At 51.3% G+C, this 27,877-nt stretch overlaps 12 protein-coding genes across 12 annotated transcripts; 7 read left to right on the plus strand and 5 right to left on the minus strand.

Annotated features, from left to right (window-relative positions):
• Nucleotides 1–261: 261 nt before the first annotated feature.
• On the plus strand, nt 262–1,869 carry BKA58DRAFT_320941 (cytochrome P450; the record flags this gene model as incomplete). The annotated part of the gene is made up of 2 exons (XM_046167788.1): nt 262–1,089; nt 1,180–1,869. The coding sequence occupies 2 exons, from the start codon at nt 262–264 to the stop codon at nt 1,867–1,869; spliced, it is 1,518 nt and encodes a 505-aa protein (XP_046022636.1).
• Nucleotides 1,870–2,136: 267 nt separating this feature from the next.
• On the plus strand, nt 2,137–3,105 carry BKA58DRAFT_225982 (OsmC/Ohr family). Its single transcript, XM_046166358.1, has 3 exons — nt 2,137–2,554; nt 2,609–2,727; nt 2,796–3,105. Exons 1-3 carry the CDS (start codon nt 2,403–2,405, stop codon nt 3,059–3,061), a joined length of 537 nt encoding a protein of 178 aa, XP_046022637.1. The 5' UTR covers nt 2,137–2,402; the 3' UTR covers nt 3,062–3,105.
• Nucleotides 3,106–3,149: 44 nt separating this feature from the next.
• Nucleotides 3,150–5,271, minus strand: BKA58DRAFT_442478 (carbamoyl-phosphate synthase L chain, ATP binding domain-containing protein; the record flags this gene model as incomplete). Its single annotated transcript, XM_046173902.1, has 4 exons — nt 3,150–4,331; nt 4,380–4,789; nt 4,840–5,174; nt 5,222–5,271. The coding sequence occupies 4 exons, from the start codon at nt 5,269–5,271 to the stop codon at nt 3,150–3,152; spliced, it is 1,977 nt and encodes a 658-aa protein (XP_046022638.1).
• A 318-nt stretch (nt 5,272–5,589) lies between these two features.
• BKA58DRAFT_431161 (propionyl-CoA carboxylase beta chain mitochondrial precursor) lies at nt 5,590–7,644 on the plus strand. Its single transcript, XM_046173089.1, has 3 exons — nt 5,590–6,085; nt 6,132–6,226; nt 6,274–7,644. Exons 1-3 carry the CDS (start codon nt 5,689–5,691, stop codon nt 7,537–7,539), a joined length of 1,758 nt encoding a protein of 585 aa, XP_046022639.1. The 5' UTR covers nt 5,590–5,688; the 3' UTR covers nt 7,540–7,644.
• Nucleotides 7,645–8,489: 845 nt separating this feature from the next.
• Nucleotides 8,490–10,798, plus strand: BKA58DRAFT_365764 (hexose transporter-like protein; the record flags this gene model as incomplete). Its single annotated transcript, XM_046168876.1, has 6 exons — nt 8,490–8,700; nt 8,746–8,925; nt 8,977–9,238; nt 9,292–9,869; nt 9,923–10,101; nt 10,166–10,798. 6 exons carry the CDS (start codon nt 8,490–8,492, stop codon nt 10,469–10,471), a joined length of 1,716 nt encoding a protein of 571 aa, XP_046022640.1. The 3' UTR covers nt 10,472–10,798.
• A 734-nt stretch (nt 10,799–11,532) lies between these two features.
• BKA58DRAFT_225998 (fructose-bisphosphate aldolase) lies at nt 11,533–13,124 on the minus strand. Its single transcript, XM_046166359.1, has 3 exons — nt 12,630–13,124; nt 12,202–12,581; nt 11,533–12,143 (listed from the first exon to the last, which is right to left on the minus strand). Exons 1-3 carry the CDS (start codon nt 12,710–12,712, stop codon nt 11,728–11,730), a joined length of 879 nt encoding a protein of 292 aa, XP_046022641.1. The 5' UTR covers nt 12,713–13,124; the 3' UTR covers nt 11,533–11,727.
• BKA58DRAFT_226003 (uncharacterized protein) lies at nt 13,058–15,860 on the minus strand. The gene is made up of 4 exons (XM_046166360.1): nt 15,348–15,860; nt 15,265–15,287; nt 13,587–15,151; nt 13,058–13,536 (listed from the first exon to the last, which is right to left on the minus strand). The coding sequence occupies exons 1-4, from the start codon at nt 15,405–15,407 to the stop codon at nt 13,403–13,405; spliced, it is 1,782 nt and encodes a 593-aa protein (XP_046022642.1). The 5' UTR covers nt 15,408–15,860; the 3' UTR covers nt 13,058–13,402.
• A 210-nt stretch (nt 15,861–16,070) lies between these two features.
• BKA58DRAFT_442483 (uncharacterized protein) lies at nt 16,071–17,011 on the minus strand (the record flags this gene model as incomplete). Its single annotated transcript, XM_046173903.1, has 2 exons — nt 16,071–16,783; nt 16,831–17,011. The coding sequence occupies 2 exons, from the start codon at nt 17,009–17,011 to the stop codon at nt 16,071–16,073; spliced, it is 894 nt and encodes a 297-aa protein (XP_046022643.1).
• Nucleotides 17,012–17,578: 567 nt separating this feature from the next.
• BKA58DRAFT_226010 (pantothenate transporter liz1) lies at nt 17,579–19,340 on the plus strand. The gene is made up of 4 exons (XM_046166361.1): nt 17,579–17,938; nt 17,987–18,412; nt 18,467–18,716; nt 18,765–19,340. Exons 1-4 carry the CDS (start codon nt 17,751–17,753, stop codon nt 19,311–19,313), a joined length of 1,413 nt encoding a protein of 470 aa, XP_046022644.1. The 5' UTR covers nt 17,579–17,750; the 3' UTR covers nt 19,314–19,340.
• A 1,554-nt stretch (nt 19,341–20,894) lies between these two features.
• Nucleotides 20,895–21,554, plus strand: BKA58DRAFT_442486 (uncharacterized protein; the record flags this gene model as incomplete). The annotated part of the gene is made up of 1 exon (XM_046173904.1): nt 20,895–21,554. The coding sequence occupies one exon, from the start codon at nt 20,895–20,897 to the stop codon at nt 21,552–21,554; it is 660 nt and encodes a 219-aa protein (XP_046022645.1).
• Nucleotides 21,555–22,122: 568 nt separating this feature from the next.
• BKA58DRAFT_442487 (uncharacterized protein) lies at nt 22,123–22,987 on the plus strand (the record flags this gene model as incomplete). Its single annotated transcript, XM_046173905.1, has 2 exons — nt 22,123–22,384; nt 22,491–22,987. The coding sequence occupies 2 exons, from the start codon at nt 22,123–22,125 to the stop codon at nt 22,985–22,987; spliced, it is 759 nt and encodes a 252-aa protein (XP_046022646.1).
• Nucleotides 22,988–23,216: 229 nt separating this feature from the next.
• BKA58DRAFT_461671 (uncharacterized protein) lies at nt 23,217–25,314 on the minus strand. Its single transcript, XM_046174813.1, has 3 exons — nt 24,575–25,314; nt 23,542–23,783; nt 23,217–23,492 (listed from the first exon to the last, which is right to left on the minus strand). The coding sequence occupies exons 1-3, from the start codon at nt 25,265–25,267 to the stop codon at nt 23,288–23,290; spliced, it is 1,140 nt and encodes a 379-aa protein (XP_046022647.1). The 5' UTR covers nt 25,268–25,314; the 3' UTR covers nt 23,217–23,287.
• Nucleotides 25,315–27,877: the final 2,563 nt, after the last annotated feature.

Here is a 27,877-nt window from a genome sequence, read left to right on the forward strand (position 1 = left end):
CGCGTCGTCAGCTCCAAGCCCCGCGTAAGGCGAGCAACTGCACAAGGCGCCCAGCAGCATGGCCATTCAAACGCCAGCCTTGCCATCGCGAAATACCGCCGGCAATACTCCAACACTTGCTTGGTAATTGGAGAACATTTTCGTCAATCAACAAGGATCGCGTGGGTGCCTGAAGCTTGCGTTGATGCTTATCAAGCTCTATATAGCGTCGCGGCTTCCCCTCGAATATCGTGCCCAGTTACGGACTCGTAGAACGCAAAGATGTTTTCTGCAACGACCTTGGTACTCTCTTTGTTAGCCGCATACCTAATTTCTATAACGACTTACAGAGTCCTGTTTCACCCTCTACGCAACGTTCCTGGTCCCTTCTTTGCACGCTTCAGTAAGCTATGGCTTGCATGGCACGTCCGTAAAGGACAATCGCACATCTACTTCCCTAAGCTACACGCGCGATACGGACCCATTGTGCGCATAGCACCCGACCAAGTCCTAGTGTGCGACGAAGGCGCTATCAGAACCGTCTATGGAGCAGCGACGTCGTTTACGAAGGGAGATTGGTATCGGATAGCTGGCGCACCTGACAAAAATCGGAAACCCGCTGAGGAGGTTCTTGATATGTTGACGGAAACAAATATGGAGAAGTATCGCAGGCAAAGAAGAGCTATCGGGCCTGCCTATAGCATTGCAGGGCTGGAAAGACATGAGGGGCTGCTTGATAGCTATGTCAATCAGTTTATTGGCAGGCTGAAGGAGTTTGGAGCAAAAGAGGTGGACCTTGCGAAGTGGACCCATATCTTCGCCTTGGAATCCATGAGCCAGTTCACTTTAGGCAAGCGACCAGGATACACGGAGAAAGGTAGTGACGAAGGGAACGGAGATGCCAGCGATGCGTTATGGCAGTGCTTCACCGTCATCGGTCTGTTCCCAGGCTTTGTAAAGCTTATGCATGCGATACCAAAGATCGGCATATTGCTCGTCCTACCCGCGTCCTTACTCCTAGGTGTTAGACTACCAAAGGTTTGGCCCGTCTTCAGCTTCTCTGCTCCGAACATCATGCAAAGATTGAAAACATTGGAAAGCACGAGGAATGTCAAGTTTCCAGGGGACCGTCCAGGCCTCTTTCATGATCAAGGGACAGGTGTGGAGACATTGGAGCAACAGGGGGATGGCATCGAAGAGACGGATATGTTGGCTACTTTGATGCGCCTTCATCACGACAAAGAGGCGCGTTTCCCTGCTTCGTGGGTTCTCTCAATCGCACTTACCAACTTCGGCGCTGGACACGATACGCTCATGTTCACACTTTCTTCGGTCATTTATCATACGTATCAATCCCCAGCCATCATCACCCGTTTACGCAAAGATATGGAAAGCCAGGGTATCACAAAGGACACCGAGTACGCGGAGATGATTCAAAAAGTACCCTTGCTCCTTGCCGTCATGAAAGAAAGCATGAGGATCTGGCCTACGCTCGGATGGTACATCCCTCGCCTCGTACCTGCTTCAGGAGCTACACTATGTGATACCTACCTTCCACCTGGTACTACGGTCGGGACCAATCTCTGGGCTTCACACTTTGATCCTAAGGTTTTTACAAATCCCCATGCGTTTGATCCGGATAGATGGCTTTCTGGTGGTAGTGAGGATAAGATGAGGGAGATTGGCAGGATGGACAGCATGTGGATGGGCTTCGGGGGTGGAGGCAGGAGCTGTCCTGGACAACATCTTGCGAGGCTTTTCGTCATCAAGACGTTGGCTCGATTGGTCATGGAATGTGACGTTGAGCTGAACGGCGAGCCGAAGATTGGCGGTTGGTTCCAGTGCACGATGAAGGGGGTTGAGATGAGTGTCAAGGAAAGGAAGATGTGATCGTGGTCTAGGTAAGCAAGAGCTAGGAGGAGGCGTATGCCTACAAACGAGATGAAGGGAAGGAGCAATTGATGTCACACCCCTTCGATTTTGCCATGTTTACTCATCCTCATTCAGCTCTGGATTCAGTGCAGGAACACCATGCGTAATGCGATGGACTACCAAGTTCACAAGCTGGCCAATCGAAACATGTATGTTCTCTCCAGCTTCACATTACCTGTCCGCATACCAAGCATGGGATTTGCAAGCCCTTACCTGTATATGCGGCTCAAAGGGATGCGCGATCTCCCCAGATCTCGCTTCACTAGCGGCGGGAGTGCCTTGCGCTAGAATCCACCAAGCTGGCTGGATGCAAACGTCATGACTTTGAACGCTGCGAGATCGCCGCGTGGACGTCACAGCTGTCATAGCTCCAGATTTCTTTTGGTAGAGCTTGGGTGAACCGCACAATCCAGCCCTGGTCTTTCCAACATTCCGTCTTTGACATACACGCCCTCAATTCCTCATCACCTTCATACAACTTCATACACACAATGGCTAGCAGGATCTTCACACCGATGCTCCGTCAGGCGGTTCGCGTCTCGCAGCGAAATGGCATGGCGCCACCCTGCCGTCGCTTCTTGAACACCGAGACAGCACCTAAACTCTACTCAGCAAAGGCGCACGTAGTCGGCGCACGCACCGGGTATGATGAACGACGCTGTTAAACGCACAAGGATATGTAATAACACATCTCCAGCCATGTAGACGGCGAAAACCTCAAGGTCGACCTTACGATGGCCAAAGCCCTCGGCGGCCCCGGCGACGCCGGAAAGACCAACCCAGAAGAACTCTTCGCAGCCGGCTACGGCGCATGCTGTACGTCCCAATCCCCCTCCCACGACCCATCCCTATCCACTGCATACACCTCAACTAACCCCACCCAGTTCAATCCGCCATGAACGCCGTTGCCCCCTCCCTCGGCGTAAAGATGCCCAGCACACCCGAAGACTCGATCGTAGAATCCACCGTCGAACTCGTGGGTAGCATGAAAGACCTTGACATGGGTCTGCGTGTGCAGCTTCTCGTCAAGGTACGCGGTTTGGCGAAGGAGGATCTGGAGAAGGTTGTGTACAAGGCGAGGCAGGTGTGTCCGTATAGTCGGGCGACGAAGGATAATGTTTACACGACTGTTAGGTGTGAGACTATGTAAAACAGAGTCATGACTTCAGAGGACGGCGTGGAATAGGATGTAGATATTGAGACGACGTAAAAGACGAACGAACCAATGAATTACGATTTCAAAGACGCGTCTCCTGTGAGCTTTCTACAATAGCAGCCAATACCCCCTCAGCCACATCCTCCCCATCCTCCGCTTCCGTAACCCACGTCACACGCCCACTGCGTGGACTGCGTACTTCTAGTTCCATCTTCATCTGTTGGACCACACATATCACATCCCCTTCTTTCACCACGTCACCCTCGTCGACCAACACTTCTACCAGTTTGCCCGGGAAGGGGATGCTGATGTGCGACGGATCAGATGGGTTCCCTCGTCTATGGTGAGAGGTTGCTGCTGAAGCACTTGCAGAAGTTGAAGAGAGAGTAATGGTGTAAGGTGTTGTATGGGGTGTGGTAGATGAAGTTGTTGAGGGTGTTGTGAAAAGGAGTTCTGCGCTGAGGGAGGTGGGGAAGTCGTTGCGCAGGACGCGGGTTAGTTCAAGGTGGTGGGTTGGCGGTTTCTCGTTGGGTTTTGTGGTGGGGGTAGAGATCGAAATGGACCAGGCGTCGCCTTTTCGGAAGAGGGTGTTGGCTGCTGTGACTGAGGCTGTCGAAGAGGATGGCGCGATGTCTGAGCTGAGGGCGCTGGTATGGGTTGAAGCGATGGTTTCGCTTGATTGGAGGAGCTCGTTTTGTTTGCTTTCTAGCCATTGCGTATCGCATTGTCCTTGCAGGAAGTCTGGGTGCGCAACGATGGCCTTCAACATGTCAATGTTTGTTTTTACTCCTGCTATTTGCGTGTCATCCAACGCTCGCTGCGCTTTGCGGACGGCATCTTTCCACGACGAAGCTGTGACGATGACCTTGGCGATCAGACTGTCAAAATCTGCGGATACCACGGCGGGCCGGCCACTGATGAGATGTGTGTCGATCCTGATACCGTTACCCAAAGGAAACTGAGAAGATGTAATCTTGCCAATCGACAATGACCAATCGCTTTGAACATTCTCCGCTGTGATACGCAGTTGAATTGAATGCGCTGGAGGAGGCACTTCTGGATCTTGTTCGGCTGTTGGTAGGCCGCAGTCAATCAGAGAAGCACCCTGGCAGAGTAATAGCTGTGCTTTGACGATGTCGGTCATGGAGATGGACTCCGTAATCGTGTGCTCGACTTGTAAGCGAGGGTTCACTTCTAAGAAGTAATACTCTTTCGTTGATGGGTTCACGAGGAACTCGAATGTACCGAGGGAGAAGTATTGAATCTATACGAACATCAGCGAGGTAAAATCGTGATCAACATGGATGCTTACGTGTCTAGCCATTTTCAGAGCGTTCTCGATGACTTTCGCGATCAATTTGCGGTCAGGTACAACGCTGGGTGCTAGCTCAATGATCTTCTGATATCTTCTCTGGATACTGCATTCTCGTTCCCAGAGATGCGTCACGTTTCCAGTACCGTCTCCGATGATCTGTACTTCGACATGCCGGAAGCCATCGACTGCAGCCTTCTCTGCAAAGACTTGCCTGGAAGGGCTTTCTTCGACTGCTCTTTTCACTAAGGAGGCAAGCTGGTCTTCGCTGCGAATGAGACGGATACCCCGACCACCGCCTCCGTCTACTGCTTTGACCATGATTGGGAAGCCTACTTCTGATGCGAAGCGTTGGACATCTTCGACTTTATTAGTCGGCTGCTGGAGTGCTGGAGATACTGGGACGTCGCCTGTTTTACACATCAGTAATGTCGCAGCCCTAAAGCCACTTTGGCCTTACATTGTTCAGCAAGCTGCCTCGCCTTGAGTTTGTCTCCAGTATTGCTCAAGATATCCCATCCAGGACCGACAACTATGGCTCCAGTTTCTTCCCAAACTCTCTTCGAGAAGTCTTCGGACTCCGACAGAAAGCCATATCCTGGATGTACAGCATCGATTTGGTGCTTTTTGACGATGCCGACAAGATCATCAATACTCATGAAGGATGAAGCTGACGATAGCTTGATCGCATGGTTTGCTCGGACGGCATGCGAGTCGTCGCCTGATACGTAGATTGCAAACGTCTCAATGTCAAGTTCGCGGGCTGAAGAGATGATCCGTGTTGCTATCTCTCCCCTACAGACAGTCAATCATTCTTCCCAGAATACTACTTGGCTACTAACCTATTCGCGACGATCAGTCGTTTGATGGGTCTTTGTGGAGGTCGTGTCATATTGGAGTCAAGCCAGCAATATGGATCGGTCAGGCAGTACATTCGTGGAAATAACTTATGCGACTATGCCATCAATGGAATGACTCGAGTGGATGAGTCGTTGGATTAGATAAGGCGAGATCGAGTTGTTCGTTGTCAAGGAAGTTTTTGGAAAGCTGGAATATGATCCAGATCCAATGTTAAAGCAGGACGTTCGTTGAACATTCGATTCATCCACAATGACATGGTCGCGGTTCGGTGGAGTGTGATGAAGGAGGGCAAGCGCGGGGAGCTTGAAGATGCCTCGGTTCCCCAGCTTTACCCCAACATTCCACCACGACCATCCCATCTTGATCCGAATCATCGAGATGTGACGATTTTGCTGTCGCTCCATCACTGGAGCTCGAAAATAACATCAATCCCACTCCATCAATAGCCATGGCTGGTGACGACCCAAAGCCCTCGGCCAAAGACGCGTCGACGTCATCCGAAACCGCCAAAGACCGACTCGCGCAGGTCAGCTCCCACATCGCGCCCAACACACCAAAGCGACGACGACGGAAAGGAGCAGACTCAGATCTGCCCGCTGATTACTCAGATATACTCGGACAGATTGCGACTCTTCGTAAAAGTGCCGCGACACCGGACAAGAACAACAGGGGCTACGTGAGGCAGAAGCAGGCTGGGAAACTATGGGTGCGCGAAAGGGTCGAGCAGCTGCTTGATCCGGCGAGCTTCCAGGAGGTGGGCAGCGTGAGCGGGACAGTCAAGTGGAAACAATTGGGGCCAGTGAAAGAAGAACCAGAGGATTACGTGCCTTCAAACAATGTGCAAGGTATGTTCCATGGACAACATTAGGAAGGTGTACTGACGCCTGACAGGCTTCGGACGATTGCGAGGTCGAAAAATTGTGTTTACGGCTGATGACTTCTCCATACGCGCTGGACACGCTGATGGCGCGCTTATGGAGAAGACAGTGAGCTCATCACACTCTGCTCAACACAAAATTACTGACGACTGCAGATATACATGGAGAAGCTCGCGATCGCGTTGAAGCTTCCCATTGTCAAACTCGTCGATGGCTCATCCGGCGGCGGCTCTGTCACAACCATCCGCTCCACAGGCTTCTCCTACGTCCCTCCGCTACCCTCCTTCGCGCAGGTCGTACAACAGCTCAACATGGGAATACCGAATCTGGGTGCTGTGGTTGGACCAGCGATTGGTCTAGGAGCAGCTAGGGTGGTAGCCTGCCACTTCTCCGTCATGGCTGCAGATATTGGCTCCTTGTTCAATGCTGGCCCCAGTGTGGTGAAGAACGCGACATTCGAAGAGGGGCTGTCCTTCACAGACCTTGGTGGCCCAGCCATGCATTGCACCAACGGAACTATCGACAATCTCGCGCCGGACGAGGCAGGCTGCTTCGAACAGATACGGACGGTTTTGAGCTATCTACCCGACTGCGGTACGAAGCTGCCTCCAGCAATCGACTGCTCTGACCCAATCGATCGAATGTCCGAAAACCTCCGATCGATCATACCGCGTTCTAAGAACCGAATGTACAACCCGCGTGCCATCATCACCGAAGTCGTCGATCAAGGCTCGTACTTCGAGATCGGAGCGCTCTGGGGTACTACGGCTATAGTGGGCCTTGCACGGTTTGCAGGCAAACCAGTTGGCATAGTGTCCCTCAATTGCGAGCAGAATGCCGGCGCGCTGGACGCATTGGGATCTCAGAAGATCACACGTATGCTCAAGTTCCTAGATGTATTCAACCTTCCACTCGTCCAGTTCGTCGATGTTCCAGGCTACGCCATAGGGACCGTTGCAGAGCGCACTGCAACGATGCGGCACGGCGTTACTCTCGCTGCGACCTATTACAGCACGACCATGCCCATATTCAACGTCATCGTGCGACGCGTCTACGGCGTAGCAGGAGGCATCATGCTGGACTGCCGCGACCCACGCATGCGCATCGCTTGGCCGTCCGGTGTGTGGGGCTCCTTACCACTCGAGGGTGGCATTGAAGTTGGACACTCGTTCGAACTCAAGGAGATTGAGAGGAAAGAAGGAAAAGAAGCGCGAGACAGGCGTTATACAGAGCTGGAGAACGAGTATAAGCGGTTGATGAATCCAGTTCGCACTGCGAATGCATTCGGCATTGAGGAAATCATCGACCCGGCGTACACACGACGAGTTTGCTGTGAGTGGACAGATCACATGTACGAGAGCTTACTGCCAGAGCGCATTCTAGAGAGGATCGCGGGGAAGTTGCAGCCTTCTTTCGCTTAAAGTTGGATACTACAATCGCATACGTATCAAGTCTGAACATTCAAGAGTAACTCATACATTTGCGTAAAATTGAGGTACACCTTTATTTAGAGTCCTTACGGTCACCGGTCACCTACACTGCGTTGGTGCTACAGCAGGTCAGAAACAGCGCCGCCTCTATGATACGTTCGCGATACCTGGAGTAGTTCGTAAGACCGTCGCTTACCTACACCGCATCGCTTGCCATCAGGCCTATCGTTCGTGCGACCTCTAGCCCCACTATTGCCCATCTTCCGTAATCGGGTCATTGAAACCTGCTCTTATCCAATGCCATGGAGCCGGACGTTTGCTCTCCGGATGCGGTGCCGTGCTCACCATTCTGGATTATGGCGGCCGTCAAATTGGTATGGCGAATCAAGTTCTTACTGCGCAATTTACCCCTCTTGGCATAATCTTGGGTTGGGGGTACCTCACCTCTCGTACTCGAAGTCCTTATACATCATTTGCACGTCGTTTGGCGTTGACTTACAGACTTCTCTGCAACATGTCGTCAAACACACATCATGCGGATGGGTGCGCACATCATGCTCATAGCCATGCGAACAGCAACACAAAAGGGAACCTGCGTGGCGCACACACTCTATCCGCGTAACACAACTTTAAGGACAATTCTTGATTCGTTACTGGACCTCGTATATGACCACCAACAACATGCGGGGCAACATCAATGCATCCCTACCCCGGCAAAATCTACTACAGCCCATGCAATTTCGTCGTCTCACTTGCATGTAGGCCGATGATACCAGCCATGTTGCGCAGCACAAATCTGGGGTATATAGAACTAACGGGCATGCCCGCACGTCCCGGACGCCCATCATTGCTAGCTGCTACTACTACTTCGTTTATCTGACTTAGCGACATTGCTTTCACAGACTCCTGTTTGAACTCCAATTTGGAGGGTGATATCGAACATGGCGCCTGTTGGCGCTGCCGCTGCTGCGAGGCAGGCAGAACCGGTATTGACACGCATCGTTGAACAGGACCAGATACCTTGGTACAGAAAGCGGAATCTGAGGAGGCTGTATGCGCTCCTATTACCCACGTGTATTGGGATTGAGATGACTTCTGGATTCGACTCTCAAATGATCAACGCGGTGCAGATTGCGCCGACCTGGCGACTCTGTAGGTTAGATCTTGCTCGTAATGCTACCCTTACTAACGACGTAGACTTCAACCATCCGCAAGGAGCCCTCCTCGGTATCATGTCTTCGGCATACAACCTCGGTGCAATCTGCGCTCTGCCATTGGTGCCGTACGTGAACGATAGATTCGGGCGACGATGGGCGATCTTTCTAGGCTCTTGGATCATGGTCGTCGGATCTGTCATTCAGGCCTTCTCCATTAGCGGTGGGGCTGAACGTTCAACCATTGGATGAAGTTTTTACTAACACGTTATAGCTGGCATGTATGTCGGCGCACGCTTCATCCTCGGTTTCGGCATACCATTCTGCATCATCGCAGGTTCTTCCCTGATGGGCGAACTTGCATATCCAAAAGAACGACCCGTCATGACATCTCTCTTCAACGCCCTCTGGTTCGTAGGTTCGCTCATAGCAGCAGGAGTCTCATACGGCACCCAAAATCTCAAAGATGACTGGGCCTGGCGCATACCCTCGCTCCTCCAAGCCGGCCCATCACTCCTGCAAATCATCTTCATCTTGTACTCATCCTATCCCCACCGCTTCCATCGTCCCATGCAGCTAACCTCCACAGTATGATCCCCGAATCCCCGCGATTCCTCATCTCCAAAGACCGCCGAGAAGAAGCCTACCGCACACTAATAACCTACCACGCCGAAGGCGACATCACGTCCCCATTTGCCGCCGCAGAAATGGCCCAAATCGAACACACCATCCGCATCGAACTCGAGCACTCGAAACGCTCCTGGCGCGAAATGATCGCCGTCCCCGGGCTACGCAAGCGCGTGATAATCGCTTCTTTCCTCGGCCTCTTCACGCAGTGGTCCGGAAATACGTTACTAAGCTACTACCTAAATCAGCTACTTAACATGATCGGTTACGACGACCCTGGCTTCGTAGGTAAGGTGAATGTTGGGCTCAACAGCTGGAATCTGGTGAATGCCGTGTGTATCTCGCTATTGGTGAGGCGGTTTCCACGCAGGAAGATGTATCTCATCTGCGCGAGTAGTCTGTTGTGTTGCTATATCGCGTGGACGGTGGCGATGCAGCGGTATACGGCTACGAAGAGAATTGAGCCGGCGAGGTTGACGATTGCGATTATCTTTGTGTATCAGATGTGTTATAATATTGGATATAATGCGTTGACTTATAGTGAGTCGTTGCGATGGCGTATGATGGGGGAGATGTTGCTAACAGCATTGCAGCTTTTTTGGTTGAATTGTTTCCGTTTGCGCAACGCACGAAGGGGATTACGATATTTCAGTTCTTTAGCCGAACGGCAGTTTTTACGACAACGACACTTAATCCTATTGGGTTGAAGCATGCTCAAGGGCGGTGGTTGATTGTGTATTGCGCTTGGTTGGGGTTTGAGATTATCTTCATCGTAAGTTCTCCTCCTTACATAATTCACACACCCCTTAAATCCATCAGCTAACGCATTCATACAGTACTTCATGTTTCCCGAAACCTACGGTCGCACATTGGAAGAACTTGCTTTTCTCTTCGAAGACCACGCGCTTGCTGATGAAGCGACGACGCGTGTGGAGAAGCAGATGGAGTGGGCTGAGAGGCGGTGGAGCCGCATTGGTGAGCGTATGAGCTGGGAGATGGATATTGTGGTGCCGAGGAACGCACATGATAGTCAGAGGGAAGGAGATGCTGGTGTAGGGACGCTGGATGCAAGTGAAGTGGTTCAACGGCATGAGTTTAGGAGACGGAATAGTAGCTGGGAAGATCTGAGACAGCGCGAGTAGCTATAGTGGTACATCTTGTTTGCACTTCAACGTTATGCACACTTCACCTGGCGCCATACCCCCTGACTCCCTCGCAATGCCATGTGGTACTTTAGCAAGTAAACCTGGATTCAAACGACTCAAACCCATCCCGGGTTCCCTTAACCACTTCTACACCCTGCTTGGACCATTCGTTCGCAGCGTTATCTGGACCTACTTGATCGATACCGCTGGAACGCAAGGGTTGAACCGAAAAGTCATCGAAGGTACTGATACCACCATCAAAGAATGTTAAATCGTGATCAGCCTATAGATAGTCGAATGATATAAGGGCAGTGTAGGGTTAATGTTCCCATCCACCCACGTAAAATTCTTCCAGTCAACATGATTCGGCGGGGTCGGCCAAAGAACCTACCCCTCATCAGCCAGCCCCACATCACACACGAACATCCACACATCAAATTCCTCACCCGATGTTTCTGATCGAGAACGGCCGCGTCTAAGATTAAATACTGTCATTATATATGATGTAAGTTTCAAACATTCATCGGTTTTGTAGTGTACGTCTTCAAAGATGCCCACTTCTAGCTTGCCCCCGCTAATCACCATATAGGTAGCGGTTATCACTCCGGATTCTGATCTCAAAATCAGTGTCTTCCGGCAACCCCGGTTCGATTCCGGGCAAGACCTCTCTTTTGCCAATCTCTGCGTCATTCAGAGTGTTGGATGATGCGCGGGAAGAAGATAGGTAGGTTGGATGGTGTTGGTGAATTTTTGCGAATTTTTGAAGCCGAGCGGGACTGCGCGGTAGTTACTGCTGCGCTGTTATTAGACGATGGACTGGTTCTTGCAAGAAGATTTGATGACAAGAAAGAGAAGGTTTGCTAAGTGATGTACTACGTTAGAAAGTGTTTGGGAATAGTTGTCATTGATGCATGTTTTCGCTGTGGATGCTTCTCTTTTTACAACACCACAATCGTGTAGGTTGTATCCGATAGGAAATACCACAGATCGAGGCCATTGACCAGCGCGGAACGAGACTACACAGCAGTTTCATCTGAAGGCGCGGACTCTTCTGTGTCGAGAGAACTGAGAAGATCTGCTCGCACCGGGCTACGCTTGGCTTTGCGCAGCCTACTTCTACACTCAGCAGTATAGCTCCGGTACAAGTTGCTGCAGCTTACGCTCTACTGCAGGTTTTGTGGTCTGGTAAAGATGCGAAGACATTTTGCCCTGCACAGCTAAGATCAATTCGATTGAAATCCAATGTAACAACCCTACGGCGCCTTAACGCCCTTCCCACTACTCCCGCAAATATCCATCCACTTCTCCGTCGCCTCCTGTATAACATCCATCTGCATATCAATCAACTTAGCCAGCGGTGTCGTTGGCGCGTTCTTTCTCAAAACCTCGTTGCCCGGCTCCAGCAACAACTTGTTCACATTCAACTTAACAGCACCAGATCGTATGCATCGTTGCATGACTTCGGGAGGGAAATCGTTGGTACCGTGTAATGCGACGAGGACGCGCTTGTTGATCTGCTTGTCGATCGCTTCGAGGCGGTCGTAGTGTAGTTGGCCTTCTTTCGGTCCAGCTGGGCCGTAGTCACCGTGGACGTTGCCGATTGAAGGCGCGAGGATGTCGACGCCCGCGGCGATGAAGTTGTCGACATCTTCGGGGGATGTGAAGAGTGCTGGCAAAGTCAGTATTTAATCTTCAACTCCGAACCATAAGCATTTGGTATAGCATACCTTCAAGATCTCCGGTATCAGCAATACCGTCCTCGCCACCTTCTATCCGCCCACTCTCTGCTTCTACTGCGATACCCTTGTCATGGCATTCTTTGGTCAATATCTTCGTCTTCTCTAGGTTCTCGGCTTCGTCGTAATGTGACATGTCTACCATAACGGAATCGACGGGTAGTGTCGCGATGATTTCCCGGATGTGTTCGACATTCTGCGCGTGGTCGATGTGTAGGGAGAGAGGTACTGTCGCGGTCTTCACGGCGTGCGCTGCGGCATGTGCGAGGAGGGGTAGTTGTTTGAGGGTTGATGGGAAGAGTTGGATGATTAGGGGCGATTTTCTTGACTCTGCTGCGCGAACGAGAGCTGTGAGTTGCTCGACGTTATAGCTGATGTACTGTTAACATCGTGAATGGTATATGTGGAAGATCTCGTACGCAATTGCGGCCATGACGCCGTAGTTGCCTGCGGCAGCGGCATTGAGTATGGCGAGCGTACGGTTATCTTTGCTGACTGGCATGGTGGCTGTATAACGATGTATATTGATAATGTCTTTGATGCTCTATTGTATTGTTATGTAGTGTTGCGAGAATTCGAGCGCATTCAGTTCACTGTCGGAACCGTTTCGGAACTGAAGCTGTTATCATGTCCTTGCGGCTTATTGATTCGGGAAAGCCGCGGCGTTTGAGAGCTATCATTGGTGCTCGTCGCGAGCAGCTTTGGAGGGCCTTCACGGAGTTGTGAGCGACACGGCGGGCACGATGGAACCGCCCGACAGGCCTTAGCCGATATGCCTCGTAACGAGGCACAAACGTCCCAGAGAGGCGATCGGCCCTCCAACATGTACCCCGCTTCTACTCCATCTCTGCAGGGAATAGCACGACGGCGAACATACACCTCCGTGTGGGGTCTGTGGGGAAGGCGAACCTGAATAAGAGTCTGCTCCGCTACAACCTCCGACTTCTGCCTCGCAACGTGACACTCTGACCTTGTCATGTTCTTCTGATCTTGGCCTAGATACGAGTCATGCGACCAACCCATCGGAACCCACCTGCATCGCAGTGGAGTCAACGCAAGTGCGGCTGAACATGCGGCTGAAAGTCTGTTTTCTTGCGGTCCGATAAATGCCGCATTGCCGCGATGACGAAATTGACATGCACTCATGGAGGAAGATGGGACTTGAGCTGCATTCGGCACGATGAATGGAAGGCTAAGATTCGGCTCGCCAATAGCTGGTAAGGTCCGTGAGTAATGTCTTAGGTGGAAACTTGGTGATGTCAAGTGTTTGCTCGAGAAGATGCAAGATAGCGGTTTGTTTGACAGGGTTCTGAACGCATAGACCAGCTAAAAAACGTAAGCATTGTTTTGGACGACATGTGTTTGATGGAGCTTACCAGCGTAGATAGACTTGAAGTTGACCATGGCGCTCGCGATATCTCTACCCTGATGCGTTATGGCGATGCCGCAGATCATGTCTACACTTTCGTCCAGGGTACGCTGTCGGATTCTAAACTCGTCCACGCCTCCCATCGATGGCTGATTGATTAGAACGATGATTCGCGCAAAGTGAAAGGTTTGCATGGCAGCTGCGTACGAAGGAGGATGGATCCAGATGGGCGTGAACAGAGCGCCCGGTCCAGGTGGAGGAGGTCCGCGATGGATAGGTTGAAAGGACATTGGAAGCGCCCCATACCAGTCTTCTAGGGCTTGTAAAAGCTTTCCAGCTTGCTCGATGCGTGTGGTCAGATCGTACTTCTTCTCGTTTGCCGCAAAGTCTACACATCTTCCACATATGTACACAATTCGTAACGCAAGTTCATCCGGGGTGAGATCCATCAAACGCTTAGTAGGTCGCCAGATAGTGAGAACCCGTCGTCCTTCGCGGAACGCGACCCAAGTATCCTGACGTATCCATTGCCACCAGGCAGCTCGCCGGAGCGGATCTGGTGACTCTCCGTTGTTATTCTGACTCCGCTGTATCCAGAATATGCCACGAAGATGTCTCTCCCAGGCTCCATTACTGTACTGGCCTTCAGAGTCCCACATCTCATATGTACTGATAAGGATGGAGGTTGATATGATCTCCCTAGACTTATTGTAGGACGGGTAGAAGAGATTCTTCGATAGGTAATGCAGAGTCTCATAGTAATACTGCGTTGCCACCTGAATTAGAGGGCTGTGGAGTTGTCTTGTCCTCCCATCTTCGGCGTCTGGTGTCGGATCGTGTATGTTGAGCCGCCGAAGCTGTGGCTCGTTCAGAAGTGCCATGTGCCGCGCCGACACGGCAAGCAAAGACTTCAAAAGGCCAACATTGTGAACGGCTAGAGAAGGGACAGTGTATGTGAACTGCTTAGAAGGGTCGTTCAGGTCCAAGATGGGTCCAATAACATTGACGTAGTGTTGGAAAAGCACAAGCTCGTCGTCTGACATTGGTATGACATCGATACAGTTCCACGGCTCATGTCCCGATGGATCGGCATCTTCCGTTCGTTCATACGAAAGCGGGTGTCGATCAGAGCTTGCTCCGTCGGTTGCTGGACTTTGCTGTCTGGACAAGTTGTTCCTGTCTAGGTCCACATTGAGATTGTACTTGTCGATATTGTTGATGGCGTCTTCGGCAAGCAGATCGTAATAAGCTAGAGGGGCTGAATTGGGGGAAGGCAACGAGTTGATGACCGTCGATGGCGATTCGAACAGGAGCTCGGGAGAATTGTTCCAAAGCTGAGGATCGATTTCAGATGGGATTGCTCGTCTGGCAGGCGCCGGTGATGTAGTCGCGATAGAAGAGGCATCTTGGGCCGGCGACGTGTCAGACTGTACAGATCCAGAAGCATTGCTTGCTGCACCTCCAGGAGGATCATTGGGTGATGGCCATAAGCACTCTCTGTCGGATTTACTGCATGTTGCGCATCGCGGTCTTAGCTCGTCACATTTCACCCTCCTTCGTCTACAAGTTAGGCTGTCTGTGTTAGCTAGTGATCGTCTAGATATCTTGCGCGTTGTAGCTGATCGGGCTAGCGAGCTTCACCATGGGGGTGATACATGATAACACGTGCTGAGGGAACAGCTTACCATCCAGTTGTCGTACGTAAGCCCTGCAAGAGAAGCGTCGAGTCAGTAAAGGTTTCACATGCAGTGGAGATAGGCAAACTTACTCGCGCTCGTGAGGGACGGGGTTTGCGCGGCTTAGGATTGCCTGTTGACGATGCTTGCATCACGAATGATGTTGCGCATGCTGGTGGAACTTCGCTTGGCCCTCGAGGATCCGCTTCGGCGATTAGGCCTGCCGTGGGGAACGAGTCTCTGACCAACGGGACAGGCTTTGGACTAGTCCAGGATGACACAGCGCATGCAGAGCCCAGATGTTGATATCTCGCGAACCTAGGAAAGGCGATCAGACGGTGGTTGGGAAACTGTGGCAATTTCGCAAAAGGCCCGCGTCGGATACAGTTCTAGGACCCCGCGCCAGTCCAAAGCACTGTCCACCACCGGCAGAAGTTGGGAGGCCTGATGGCCATGATACAGTCCTGGAGTCTATTTGGGAGATGTGAAGAAGTTGTGTTTACGCAGAAAGGAGGTATCTTGATGATAGCGATTGGTTGTGTACAATGCCAGGACGTGCTTAGTCAGTCGTGGTTGTTGCGTGTTCCGGGTCCCTTCCGTTTGAGGCGGATCGCTTCATCCTTCAGTCAGCACCACCACATCATCAGGATCGACTCCCATATCCACACCAACATTGGCATGTATCACCTCGTCTTTTCAATGGGAACGAGAATTGGAAGAAAATGCGTTGATTTGACTCTAGATATATCCCAGCCAGCCGGCAGTCAAGAACTCCACCCAATGCATATAGCGCGACGAAGAAGCAACCAAAACCTCTACCAGGCGCCGACAATGCCCGCAACAGGAATATCGATACCCGTAGTGTAACTGGCACTGTCTGAGAGAAGGTACACATACGCGCCGCCAAGTTCGCGGGGGTCGGCCAACCTAGGCATGCCGCCATAGTATTGCATCTTCAAGTTCCAATCGGGCGCCCGCTCAACGTAGTAAGTCATCTGCGTGCGCACGAAACCCGGGGATACCGAGTTGACTCGGATGCCGTGCTTCGCCCACTCCATTGCCAGTGTGTGTGCCATGTTGCGGACTGCGCCCTTGGTTCCTCCATAGGGCGCTGATGGCGCTGCCCTGTTTGGCCGGTACGATGTCATGGACGCTGTGAAGACGATGGACCCCTTGATACCGAGCTCGATGAACTTCTTTGCGGCTGCCGTTGCGCAGAAGTATGCGCCAAAGACGTTGAGGTTGAAAAGCTGCTCGAGCTGCGGGCGGTCGAAGTTGAGTGCGGGCTGGTGCTTGGTCATTCCTGCGTTGGCGATCATACCATCAATGCGGCCCGATTGTGCCACAATTTCGTCAATGGCTTTGATGACGCTCTCCTCAGAGGTGACATCGCAGTGCAGGTAGTGTACGCGCTTGGGGTTTGCCTGTTGAAGTGCCTGGAACTCCTCGCCGGGCTCAAAGAGGTCCAGAGAGTAGATCTCAGCGGCTTCGTTTGCGAGGCATACTGTCGCGAGACCAAGTCCAATACCTAAAAGGTCAGCATCTATCCGCAATCTAGATCCGACATGCACCGACCTCTGTTTGCGCCGGTAATAGCGACTACTTTGCCCTTCAGGGTTATCTTCCAGTCAAAGTCCTCCTTCGGCTCAGTCGTAAGGTATACGGGATTTGGGACACTTTGCTCGACTTGACCACTGGCGGCCTGACCAGCAGGTGCTGTCTGGTCAGATTGCGGTGTGATGGCGGAGGGAGACATTTCCGGTTGAACTACAAGGGTAGGCTGCGAAGATTTGGGGATATCTGGAAGGGCAGGTCTCGCGAGAGAATGGAAAATCGAGTTACCACCACCACTTCGCTGGCACCCCGCATCTTTAAGTACATCGCATTTGGGTACCCCACAAAGGCATGTGGCAACCGAGTGCTGTTGATCGGTACCAGATAGTCTCCACGAGTGAGAGCGCCGCGAACCAGGTCCACAAGGCCGGGATGTTGTTGAGACTCGGCTCAAACCATCTTCGGAGGAGCGATGGCCTCGTGGCGAGCATACGCGCCGACGCGACAAACACGTGAGATTCCGAGCTTTTGCCTTCGCTTAGTGGCACAAAGTTCGCCTCGAGGCACATAGCCGGGCGCGCAGCGAGTTCATGCATGGAACACGTTCTGTCGTGTTCCACAACCAATCGTAACCGTCAAGTTATCGGTACAGGCGGGTCTGTAGCGGGCTCGTAGCGGGCTTTCGGCTTCTAGTATGCGACCTGGGCACCTGGGGTAGGGAAAAGGGCCGAACACAATCTGGGGAGGTCCAAGCTGTTTTTGGCCAACATCATCAAAACCTGTGGAAGTCAGGTATCTTCCTTCTATAAAGCTACACGGGTGTCGCACCCATCCGAAGATATTCGCAACGGTTACCGCAACACTGCAAGTCGGTTCCTCGCACTGCAGCTTCGTTCCTGTCACAACGCTGTCGCACCTGTCAAACCGCAGATCAGGACACCATGTCGTCGACACGCCACTCTCAAGATCCAGTCGACTTCAAAGAGATGGACAGCACGAAGCATGTCGAGGTCACTGAAGATTTCACCTGGACAAAGGATGAAGAAGCGAAGTTGGTCCGCAAGATCGACCTGTTCCTGCTTCCCACAATCTGGCTGATGTACCTGCTATCATACATGGATCGCACAAAGTAAGTTGTATTTCGAGTGACGTAGCAGCCATAGCTAACATGATACAGCATTGGAAATGCGAAAATCGCCGGTATGGCTGATGATCTTTCACTCAGCTCCGAGCAATACTCCATCGCGTTGGTGGTATTCTTCGTTACCTACGTCGTCTTCGAGCCGCCTTCCAACATGCTCTTGGTTCGCCTCAAGCCATCCGTCTACCTTCCCGCCATCATGATTGTTTGGGGAGCCTTGACATGCTGCATGGCCGTTATCCACGATTTCAAGCACCTTGTCGCACTCCGAATCCTCGTTGGTGTTTTCGAAGCCGGTTTTGCGCCCGGTATTCTTCTGATCATCTCATCCTGGTACAAGAAGGACGAACAGTCGAAGCGCTTCGGTGTATATATGTCTGCGGCCATTCTCAGTGGCGCATTTGGCGGTCTTCTTGCGGGTGCCATTACTGGCGGCATGGAGGGTACTGGCGGTCTTCGCGGGTAAGGAACAAGCCTTGAATGTTGGACAAAACCTTATAACTAATTCTGTAATAGATGGCGATGGCTTTTCATCATCGAGGGAGCTGCGACCATTGTCTGGGCGATGTGCGCATACTTCATCCTGCTGGACTTCCCCGCCAACACCAAGCGACTCACTGACCGTGAGCGTGCTATCGCTATCGCACGCCTCAAGGAGGGCGGTGTCCAAACACATACTGAAGGCGACGAAAGGATGGGCAAGGGAAAGTCCTTCCGCCTGGCTATTTGCGACTGGAGGACTATTTCTTTCATCCTTGGCTACATGGTAAGTCATGTCGTGCGAATCATGAAGAAGTCGACTAACAAACGTCAGGTCATCGTCGGCTCCTCCACCCTCTCATACTTTTACCCTACGCTCATGACGGGTCTCGGATACACCGACACAGTCACTGCTCAATACATGACCGTCCCCATCTACGCCGTCGCCTTCGTCTGCACAGCAGTCACAACCTACTACGCCGACGCCATCTCCAACCACCGTGGTCTCGTCATCGCAGGCTGGCTCGGATTCGCACTCATAACCTCGATATCCGTATGCGTCGTCTATGAATTCAAGGCCCGATACGCGCTGCTCGTTCTCATGGCCGCTGGACTCTGGGCCTCCAACGCCGTTTCGCTATCTTTCGCCAGTGCGACCTTCGGATCCATGCAGCCGGAAGTTAGGGCGATCGCGATCGCGCTTGTCAACGCCATGGGCAATCTTGCTCAGATCTATGGCGCATACCTCTTCCCTGCCGACGATAAGCCAAAGTACCTCATGGGCTTCGGCGTCATCTCTGGCATGCTGGGACTTGGTATCGCAGTCTACATTTCCCTTCACATTGCTTTGAGGAGGAAGGAGGGAATCACAGCATTCTTTTGAGGCATCTTAGAATAGCTATTGATAGATGGCTGGCCGTCACTAGTCATGCTTGTCTACATGTATATATTATGACAGCGTTCAGTTTCCATGACAATGATCACAAAGATGATCACCAGAACGACCGCTTTTGTGCAGGTGACGAGTAACAAAACTGACGTGTCTCCATCATGCATCAACAGCATACTGTGACCTTTTACTTCCATACTCCAGCAGGGCGCGGTCAGCCTACAATATAAAGACAAGTCCAGCCTCCTAACCCCACCAACATTCTACGATACAACGTCTCATACCGCCTCCTACACTATCGCAAAAAAAAAAAAAAAAAAAAAAAAAAAAAGGCGTAAAAGCCAGGCCCTGCGATCTTACGTCGACACCCCTAACCAGCATCATTCGCAGCACAAACCACGCGCAATGGGCCTATTCAACATCTTCAAAGGCTCCAAAACCCCACCTATACTCTACCAGCACGGCGAGGTCGGAAGTGGAAACGCGTACTTGTCGCCACTACCCAGCGATACGCATCCCTCCATCTACCAAGGAAACGACCCTAAGACGATCAAGAAACGCGTGAAAGAGAGAGTAGATGCCGAGATTCTCTTGGAGCGGAGACAAGCAGAGATAGAGACGAGAGAAAAGAGGGAAGAAAGACGGAGTGAACGACATATGAATCGAGAAGCAATGTTCATGGAACAGATGGGAGTGCGTGGTGGCTCTCGCGATGAGTCACCTGGTGTACGGCCTTTTCGCCATGGAGACCACGGATTTGTTGACATTCCTGATGATCCTCGTGCTTTGGGGTTTATGGCCATGGGTCGGCGAGGAGAAAGACGTAATCCAGGATGGCCGGACCTAACGGGTATGGGCCGTGGAGACCCAGCTGTTCCAGACCATAGCTTTGGGCGATGGGACAATGGTAGAGGGGAAGGAGGAAGAGATCGAGGCGGTGGGCGCGGCCCGCGTGGGCCTGCTGCAGGGGATAAGGCTTCTGCTTGGAACATGCATGATTGAGCGGAAATTGAGCGGTTTGATATCGGGCATGAAGCAGGTATGGGAAATGTAGGACACATGGCCGGTGGGCGTGGGCAATTCAAACTCTAGAACATGATGGGAGAATGTAATTGATAGTTTCATGTCCACTAATGCTGTGCGATGAACGATTCCCACTTCCTCTCTTGATCACCTCCGGTCAAACAGAGTCTTCCGCATCGATTGTATTTTTCGGTATTAATAGCTCGCGGCACAACCTCTATGTGGAATTGCTCAATTGACTGGTGATGAATAAATGAGCTTTGTCACAATAATAGAATATTGATGACGTCTGTGACATTTGGTTCAGCTGACGAGCGCAGCAGTGTACGTGGCGTCACCTCAAGCCTCATCAACAGCACATGATCATCCTTCACAATCATAAGTCACAGCTGCTTCATATACAAGATCTCTCTCTCTCTCTCTCTCTCTCTCTCATAGTTAGCGCAGCTTCCTACGATACCTTCTTCTACATCGATCTGCACCAACACAGCTGCTTAGCTACAACTCCGGCTTGACACTGACATCACAAACCGATACCTACTACTTATAAACATGATTCCGATCACGAACATTTACGGTGGAAGGCGTCATCCCTTCGGAAAGGTACAAGGCAGAAGTCATCTTTTTCCCACTGACGAAGAGAAGGAGAAGACAGCCCAGGCGTGGGTGAAAGAGAGAAACAGACTGCTTGCAAGGCACAATGAGCACAGGAAGGATCATGGTCTTGATCTAATGCCAGCCGAACGGGCACAACGTTTCGTCCAGCCGCCGAGCGAGTTAGAGGCATATATCTTCAGTCGATATCGGGCCAACAGGGGGTTCAACAGCCCTCTTAAGGGTCGGTTCAACAGAAGAGATCGATTTTCAGCACAAGAGGACTACTACGAGCTGCTGACAGAAGCATATGGTGATGCCGAAGAGTGGGAGAAAGTCTACGCTGATGAGTGGGCCAAGCTCTTCAAAGGACAGGTCTTTGGTAGGAGGGACGAGCGCCGCAATGTGAGGGCACAATTTTGTGATGAGGATGATGAAGATGACGATGAGCACGAAGATTTCAGAATGCCTCGAGGAATAGGCGAGCCAGTGGATGGGGCTGGGAGTGTTGGAGGTCGTCCTGGTGGCATGCATGGACCTGGTGGTAATGGCCCTAGACTTTTCGGCGAAGGCTTTGATGCTGGCTTCGGCAGCGGCAGGAGGCACGGGCGTCGATAGTAAGATCTGCCGAGTTCACTGCGGAGTAAAGACATCTTTGAGTAACAATCATACATGAGTACTACTTTCAGTCTCGGCAGTCATCTTCTATACTCATTAAGCAACGATTTTGTTCCGCATGTTCTTTCATGTGATACAGCAAATTCTCTCAAACCCGTCATTCATCTTCGCATCGCAATCGTATTCCTACCAGAGACCTGACAAGAAAAACATCGGTGACAGGAGCATGCATTGGAATCATTGATAGCCTTCATTCGTCGTTGACTAGGTATGCAAATTTTCGGTCATACCTGGGTACTTTACTCTCATCCTCTAGCTTCCAATAATGGAATGCCGGCGCATCAATCTGGCTATGACATTCATTCGTACATGGTTCTACGGACTTGGTGCTCGTTCATTGAAGCATGCATATGGAGCGTCAGAGACTACTTCACATATGCTGGTGATAAAAAAACCACGTTCTCCCCTGCTTCTGAACCTGTAAACCACCTCTCACAGCCTCTCCACTCATCGAACATTGCTTAAAAACCATACGCCATAATCTGAAGCATCATATTCATCGAATGTCATGTTCTCAGGTTCATATGCCGAGAACAATCAATGGGTCCGTCGAAGAGGTGAAGCCTTCGGATTGAACGCGGAAGGCGAAGCTGCGTACTACAAGAAGGAGGTCAAAGGCAAGAACAAAAGATCGACTAGCAGCTATTCCGAGAAGGTCGTGAAAGACCGCGGGTCGGGGATCCATCGGTCCTCAAGCCGCGTATCGAGTCAACGCGCACCATTGCCAGAAGCACCTGAACCGCCACCTGCTGTTCGTTCTCCGAACAAGAGTACGACCAACTCCAGTCGTAATGCCTCTAGAAGGATCTGCGATGCGCCATCTGCACAAAGGATGCCAAGTGCAGCTCGCAGCATTCGCAGCTCTTACACTACTAGCGAGGTCAATGCTACCCAAGAACATGTACCGGAAGTACATCCTGCCCCGTGTTCACGAGACGTTCACGGTGTGGCATCAAGCAGAGTCTCAATTGCTCAGGCTCGAGTTGATGAGGGGCATGCACACAAAGCCGCCGAGCGAGATCGTAGCGTCCCCGGTAGCAGTAAGAGTCGTCAAAGCCATCGTGAGCGTAACACCCCTTTCCAGACCCATACTTCCACACGCGAAACAAGTCAATCAGATCGTGCACGTAGTACCTCGAGTCGCCTCCACGATGATGTCGAGTACAACGCGAACTCTCGCAGCGGGCAAGCCCAAAGCGAAGTCGGTAGTCGACACTCAAGCTCTCGCCAACGCTCAGAGCATCGGAACAGAAGCCGTGCTCCATCTGTATATGAAGATGAGCAGCACGACAGAGACGAGGAGTACGTTTCTGAGGACGACGGGATTTACAACAGCGAGGGGATTCGACCCGAGGACTCCGCCTCTTCTGTAGGTGCAGCGCGCGTGAAGAGAGCACACCCGTATCCGCAGAGTATGGTCAATCTAGAAATTGAAAGGGACAGGAATGGCTTCCCAAAGTACATGCCTACTAAGGCCAGACAATACACACAGAACGATAGACATGCTATTTATAGAACGGAACTTGTCGCTCCAGCGTGGATGAGTAGAGAGAGGGTAGTGGGCAGTGCTGGAACGGTAATCTAGGCGGCGGATGAATGAAGTGGTATGGCAAATTATCATATTAGATAACCCTAAACCCTATGACATCAATTCGAGTGTTGCCACACAAACCTTAGAAGTCCAGCGCTTTGACACTCGCGATAGTGAACGTGAGGATTGCGAAAAGGAAACCTGCGACAGCGAATGCGCCCTGTATGTCGTGTTTTATCACTGACCAAACAAGCCCGAAGATAATGCTTGCCAGGGTACCAAGCAGGGCTAGGCCGAAGAGTTTCAGCTCGTCAACACCAGTAACGACGTCAAGCCCCCAACCGATACTGTAAGTGTCAGTGTCTTACTATCACCGGAGAGAAAGGCAACACTTACCTACTACCGCGCACTGGGCAGGGCTCGAGTATGTTATCCTTGCGTTTCGGTATACTTGGAAGCAGAACCGCGGATGAGGGGCTCTCTTCCGGATGCAGGAAGAAGTGCATCAGCAGATTCGGACCGATTGGAGGAACGTTATCCGCTGGCATTGGTGAGTACTCGTACTCGTGGTTCTGATCTTCCGGTGGTATATCGTTGATCTCATGAATATCCACCAGCTGGTGATGGTAAAGGCGGAACTCGTGAGTACTATCAGCCAAGTCTATATCGCGCTCTGTATGCGTGAGAAGAACCTGCCTTTACAAACCGCAAGGCTGTTGGTTTTTTGAACGATAACAGCGTCTTGTATCGATCCTTGGACTGTGCATAGCGCTGCTTCAGGGCTCTGAAGAAATCGATATCTGTTTTGAACTCGCATGACTGCAGCGCAGACATGCGTGTAGCGTAGCGACTCCAAGGGATACACCAATGAATAAAGTGGTGTTTATGCTGATTCGTTTGGGTTTGCGTATCGCATGGCCTTTGACCCAAATCATTGCTTTTTCGATTGACCGGTTCATGCTGTGGAAGCTGGCGTTTTGGCGTTGTTTTTGAAGTGAATGAGGGTAGTAAGCCCCGGAACGAAAACGTTGTTCTTTTCCGCTGCGATTGCCGTGAGGCTACTTGCTGATAGATTTGACGAACCGATAGTAGTCTTAGCTGTCGCAAAACATTGCTGACGGTATCTTTAGAAAGCTCTGTGTAGTTGTCGGTGATGGTTTCTCCGCAAGACTGTCGAAGTTTAGCCGCTTGGATGGAATTAAGAAGTGGTGCAAGAAACACCTACACATCCAAATTGGATTGACATGATGCGCGGTACAGAGAACGATATGTCGCTCGTGGTTGGCGTTTCTCTTGTTCTGGAAGACGGAACATGGATAGGCTCGCATGTGTTCTTGTATGCGTGAGGTGACAATGATTTTGTTAGACACCAGAAAGCTCTGCTTGAGCACACGAATGTCTCAAAAGTCTCTACTTCACCTTGACTTACTATCGCGTTTGCTGAAGGACTCATAAATGATCGGCAGCCATTGTTAGTTGGTATGAGCGGATAAAAGTGCCACGATGGCACTTGATCCGTCCACAACGCATTCAATCTGGCTGCAAGTTTCGATAGCTTTTCGTGAACGCTCTTGATCCCGGCGCGATCGGAAGCAGAGATCATATGGATTTCTGCTTCTTTCGCAAGATCAGCAAGAAAGATATTGAAGAGATTGAACAGGCGTGTCGCATCAACGTTTGGAGGAGATCCCAAATGCTTGCTGGGTGGGTGTACATTCCTCACCATTATGTCGACCATTTCCTCCCCGTAGTTGCGCGTATGCTGTGTGAAGTTTTTTACGTTTTCCTTCAGTGCCTCATAAGCGGTTCCATCGAAGAGGAATTCTCGAATGATGGAGAAGGCCGGCATGAGTGTTGGATCTGGCTCGTCGGTGTCGATCGGCTGGAGTTGCTGTAGTGACCCGGTGACACTCTTTCCGTCAGGAGAGTACGCATCAGAGGCGGTAATCTCTTCAACGTTGAAGTGTTTGTATATCTCAGACGATAGATACCGTAATCGACGTCGTAAAAATGCGCAGGCATGGTGTTGCAGGGTGGAGTCAGACTCCGCGCGTAAATCCCTCTCGAACGCACCTAGGAAGAATTGGACATCCTTTGCCTTCATCTCAGTGGTATTGGTCATCTGAGAGCGCACCAACTCCTGCCAGCTTAGTTGAGGGTCTTGTAGCAGGACCTCAAGTACCTCTGCAATAGTGTCTTGTCCATCCGAAGCGATGAATGAAGTACATCTGCTTAGCGAGATCGAGGTAGAAAAGATGCTGTCGCCGTCATCCGAGCTATCGTCCAAGTCTGAGAGGCCGCCAACGATATCGGCGACCCCAGTGTTTTGTTTGTCCTTCGAATGTGATGAGCAGGCATAGCCTACTAAGATCGTCTTTTCCTGAACGGCGTGACCTCGCTGGCCATGCTTTGCACAGGGATCTATCGCATGCTTGTAGTATAAGCAACGACAATAGGTGTATCTTTCGATGACTTGATAGCACATTTGAGATTGCGGTTGAGATGTAGGCCTTGGAAATGGCGTCGCCTTGGAGGGAAGGCTGCGGGGTAAGTTGAAGTGTAAGCAGCAGCCTGTCCAACGAGATTGGTTGCTTCCTGGGTATCTTTGGCTTTAACCGAATGTGTCATGAAGTGCTTCCTCTATCTATTTCCTAGCACCATAGCCTTGTAGATAGACATTTTCATACTATAAATACTTTCGCATTCATCCTGAACAGCCTCTGCCCGTTTTGTGACCAGAGACTTTACAATCACATGTGTACTCTTACAAAGTCATCATGCCGGTACCTGCGCTCATAGTGGGACTCGCCAAATCCAAGCAGAATTTCGCGTGTACTTGAAATCCCCTCGTGATCATTGCTCATACTAATCTTGTACCGTGATTCACGTCTCACTTCCGTCACCCCTGAGCGTTTGTTGAGCTACGGTTATGTCAACCTGGCCAACTCTACTCATTGACACAATACTTGAAGGCGGCCATACAATTCCATGATCTGAGTATTCTCAATAATGACGATTCACATGAAGCGCATCCAAACATGCCGTAAGATACTGTACCTTCTCCATAATTTGCCAACTTACTATCTTCCTCAAAAAACTAATCCGGATACATTCCTTGATGCGCGAGCTCTTACTCAGATTAACATGGGCCTTCCTGCAATCCAGCAACACAAAGAAGCGCAAGCTTGGACCCGTACCAAAGAAAAGGGTGCTGAAACCAAGAGGTTCGATGTTGAGAAGCTGAAAGACGTGTCCAACAATCCTAGAAAACGCAGACCAGCAAGTTACAAAGTAACGAGTCGCGAACCACATCAAGCTCTGCCAGAAACACAAAAACCGGCTGCAAGGGGAACCCCACCTGCAGTACATTTATCTAGCACGAGTAAAACAAGCGCGGCATCAAGTAATAGTCGAGAGAGGCCCTACCCACGAGGTGTTCCCGAAGGCTCGGTCGTGTCTTACACCGCGTATCCTCTAAGCACCATCAGTGAGACTCCAGGTCATGCAACGACAAGATTGAATCTTACAACTTCATCGCATACACCAAGCGTCGCTCACAGTACTCATAGTATTTATAGTAGTCATGGGAGCACCAACAGCGTCACTCAACCTAGTTTGCTTGGAGAAACCCACCCACATTCTCTAAAAGCTGTTCCAATACCATCCTCAAATACGACTAGCTCTCATGCTCAAAGCGCTGTAAGCATTGCTCCGAGGACGGCTTCCGAGAACTACCTGCCCTCGTCCGTGTCAGGAGATAGCTCTCGCGCACCGAGAGCTGCAGGTGTTGCTCCAAGTCATGTATCCAAAATATACCCGCCTCTGCCCCCGTCACGAGATAGCTCTTGCGCCGCTCAAAGCATGGTACCCGAAAGCACGACACCTGCGTCTGAGTCAAGACTTCCTACGTATCGCGCCCCAAGCGTGGTGACCGTCACACCAATTACAATATCGGACCAGAACCCGCTTTTTCCCGCGTCAAATGCTTCGAGCGTAATACCCAGTTTGCAGCCGTCTCGTTCGCGGAGTGTCGCCAGTATTGCCCGAAGTGCTCTTATAAAGGACAACTATCCACTACCGATATCTGTATCGAGAAGTCCTAGTATTGCACCCAGCATCTTCAGCATCAGCAAAGAGTCCCTGCAAGAAAGTCGCTCTCGTGATCCTTCGCGAGCGCCATCCTCACGAACACTGTCTTCACGGGCTTCGCCTTCGCAAGCGCCATCATCACGAACCGCTAGCGTAGCACCAAGCAGTCGGAGCGAATGTGCTGTGACTACTCCCAGTGCCGCTCAACGCCGCGCCGACGAAGAATATGCCAGACCTGAGGCTGGCAGTAGTTTACGCGCCGCGGAAAGCAGCGTAACGAGCCGCAGACCAAGTGTCATCCAGCACACTGAACAACATGCTGCCCCAGTGTCTGAACGAGCCCCAAATATCGCTGCAAGTACTAACAGGAGTGTCAAATCGGGTCGCAACGAGCGAGATATCAGCATCGCGTCGATAGCCAGAAGTCATATGCGCGAGGAAGACTACGAGCCGAGCATCCAAAGTAAGTCGACCTCGAAGCGAGCCTCGAGTATCAAACCGCCTAGTCGGAGTGTGCGAGGGGACAGCACCGCGCCAAAAGCCAGAAGTCATATCGAAATGGATGACCATGAGTCCAGTATCGAATGCGAATCAACTTCTAAGCGAGCGTTGAGTAAAACCAGCAGTTTCAAAAGTGCTCGCA

This window comes from Alternaria rosae (assembly GCF_020736505.1).
Source record: "Alternaria rosae strain MPI-PUGE-AT-0040 chromosome Unknown BKA58scaffold_8, whole genome shotgun sequence".
Classification (NCBI taxonomy): Eukaryota; Fungi; Ascomycota; class Dothideomycetes; order Pleosporales; family Pleosporaceae; genus Alternaria; species Alternaria rosae.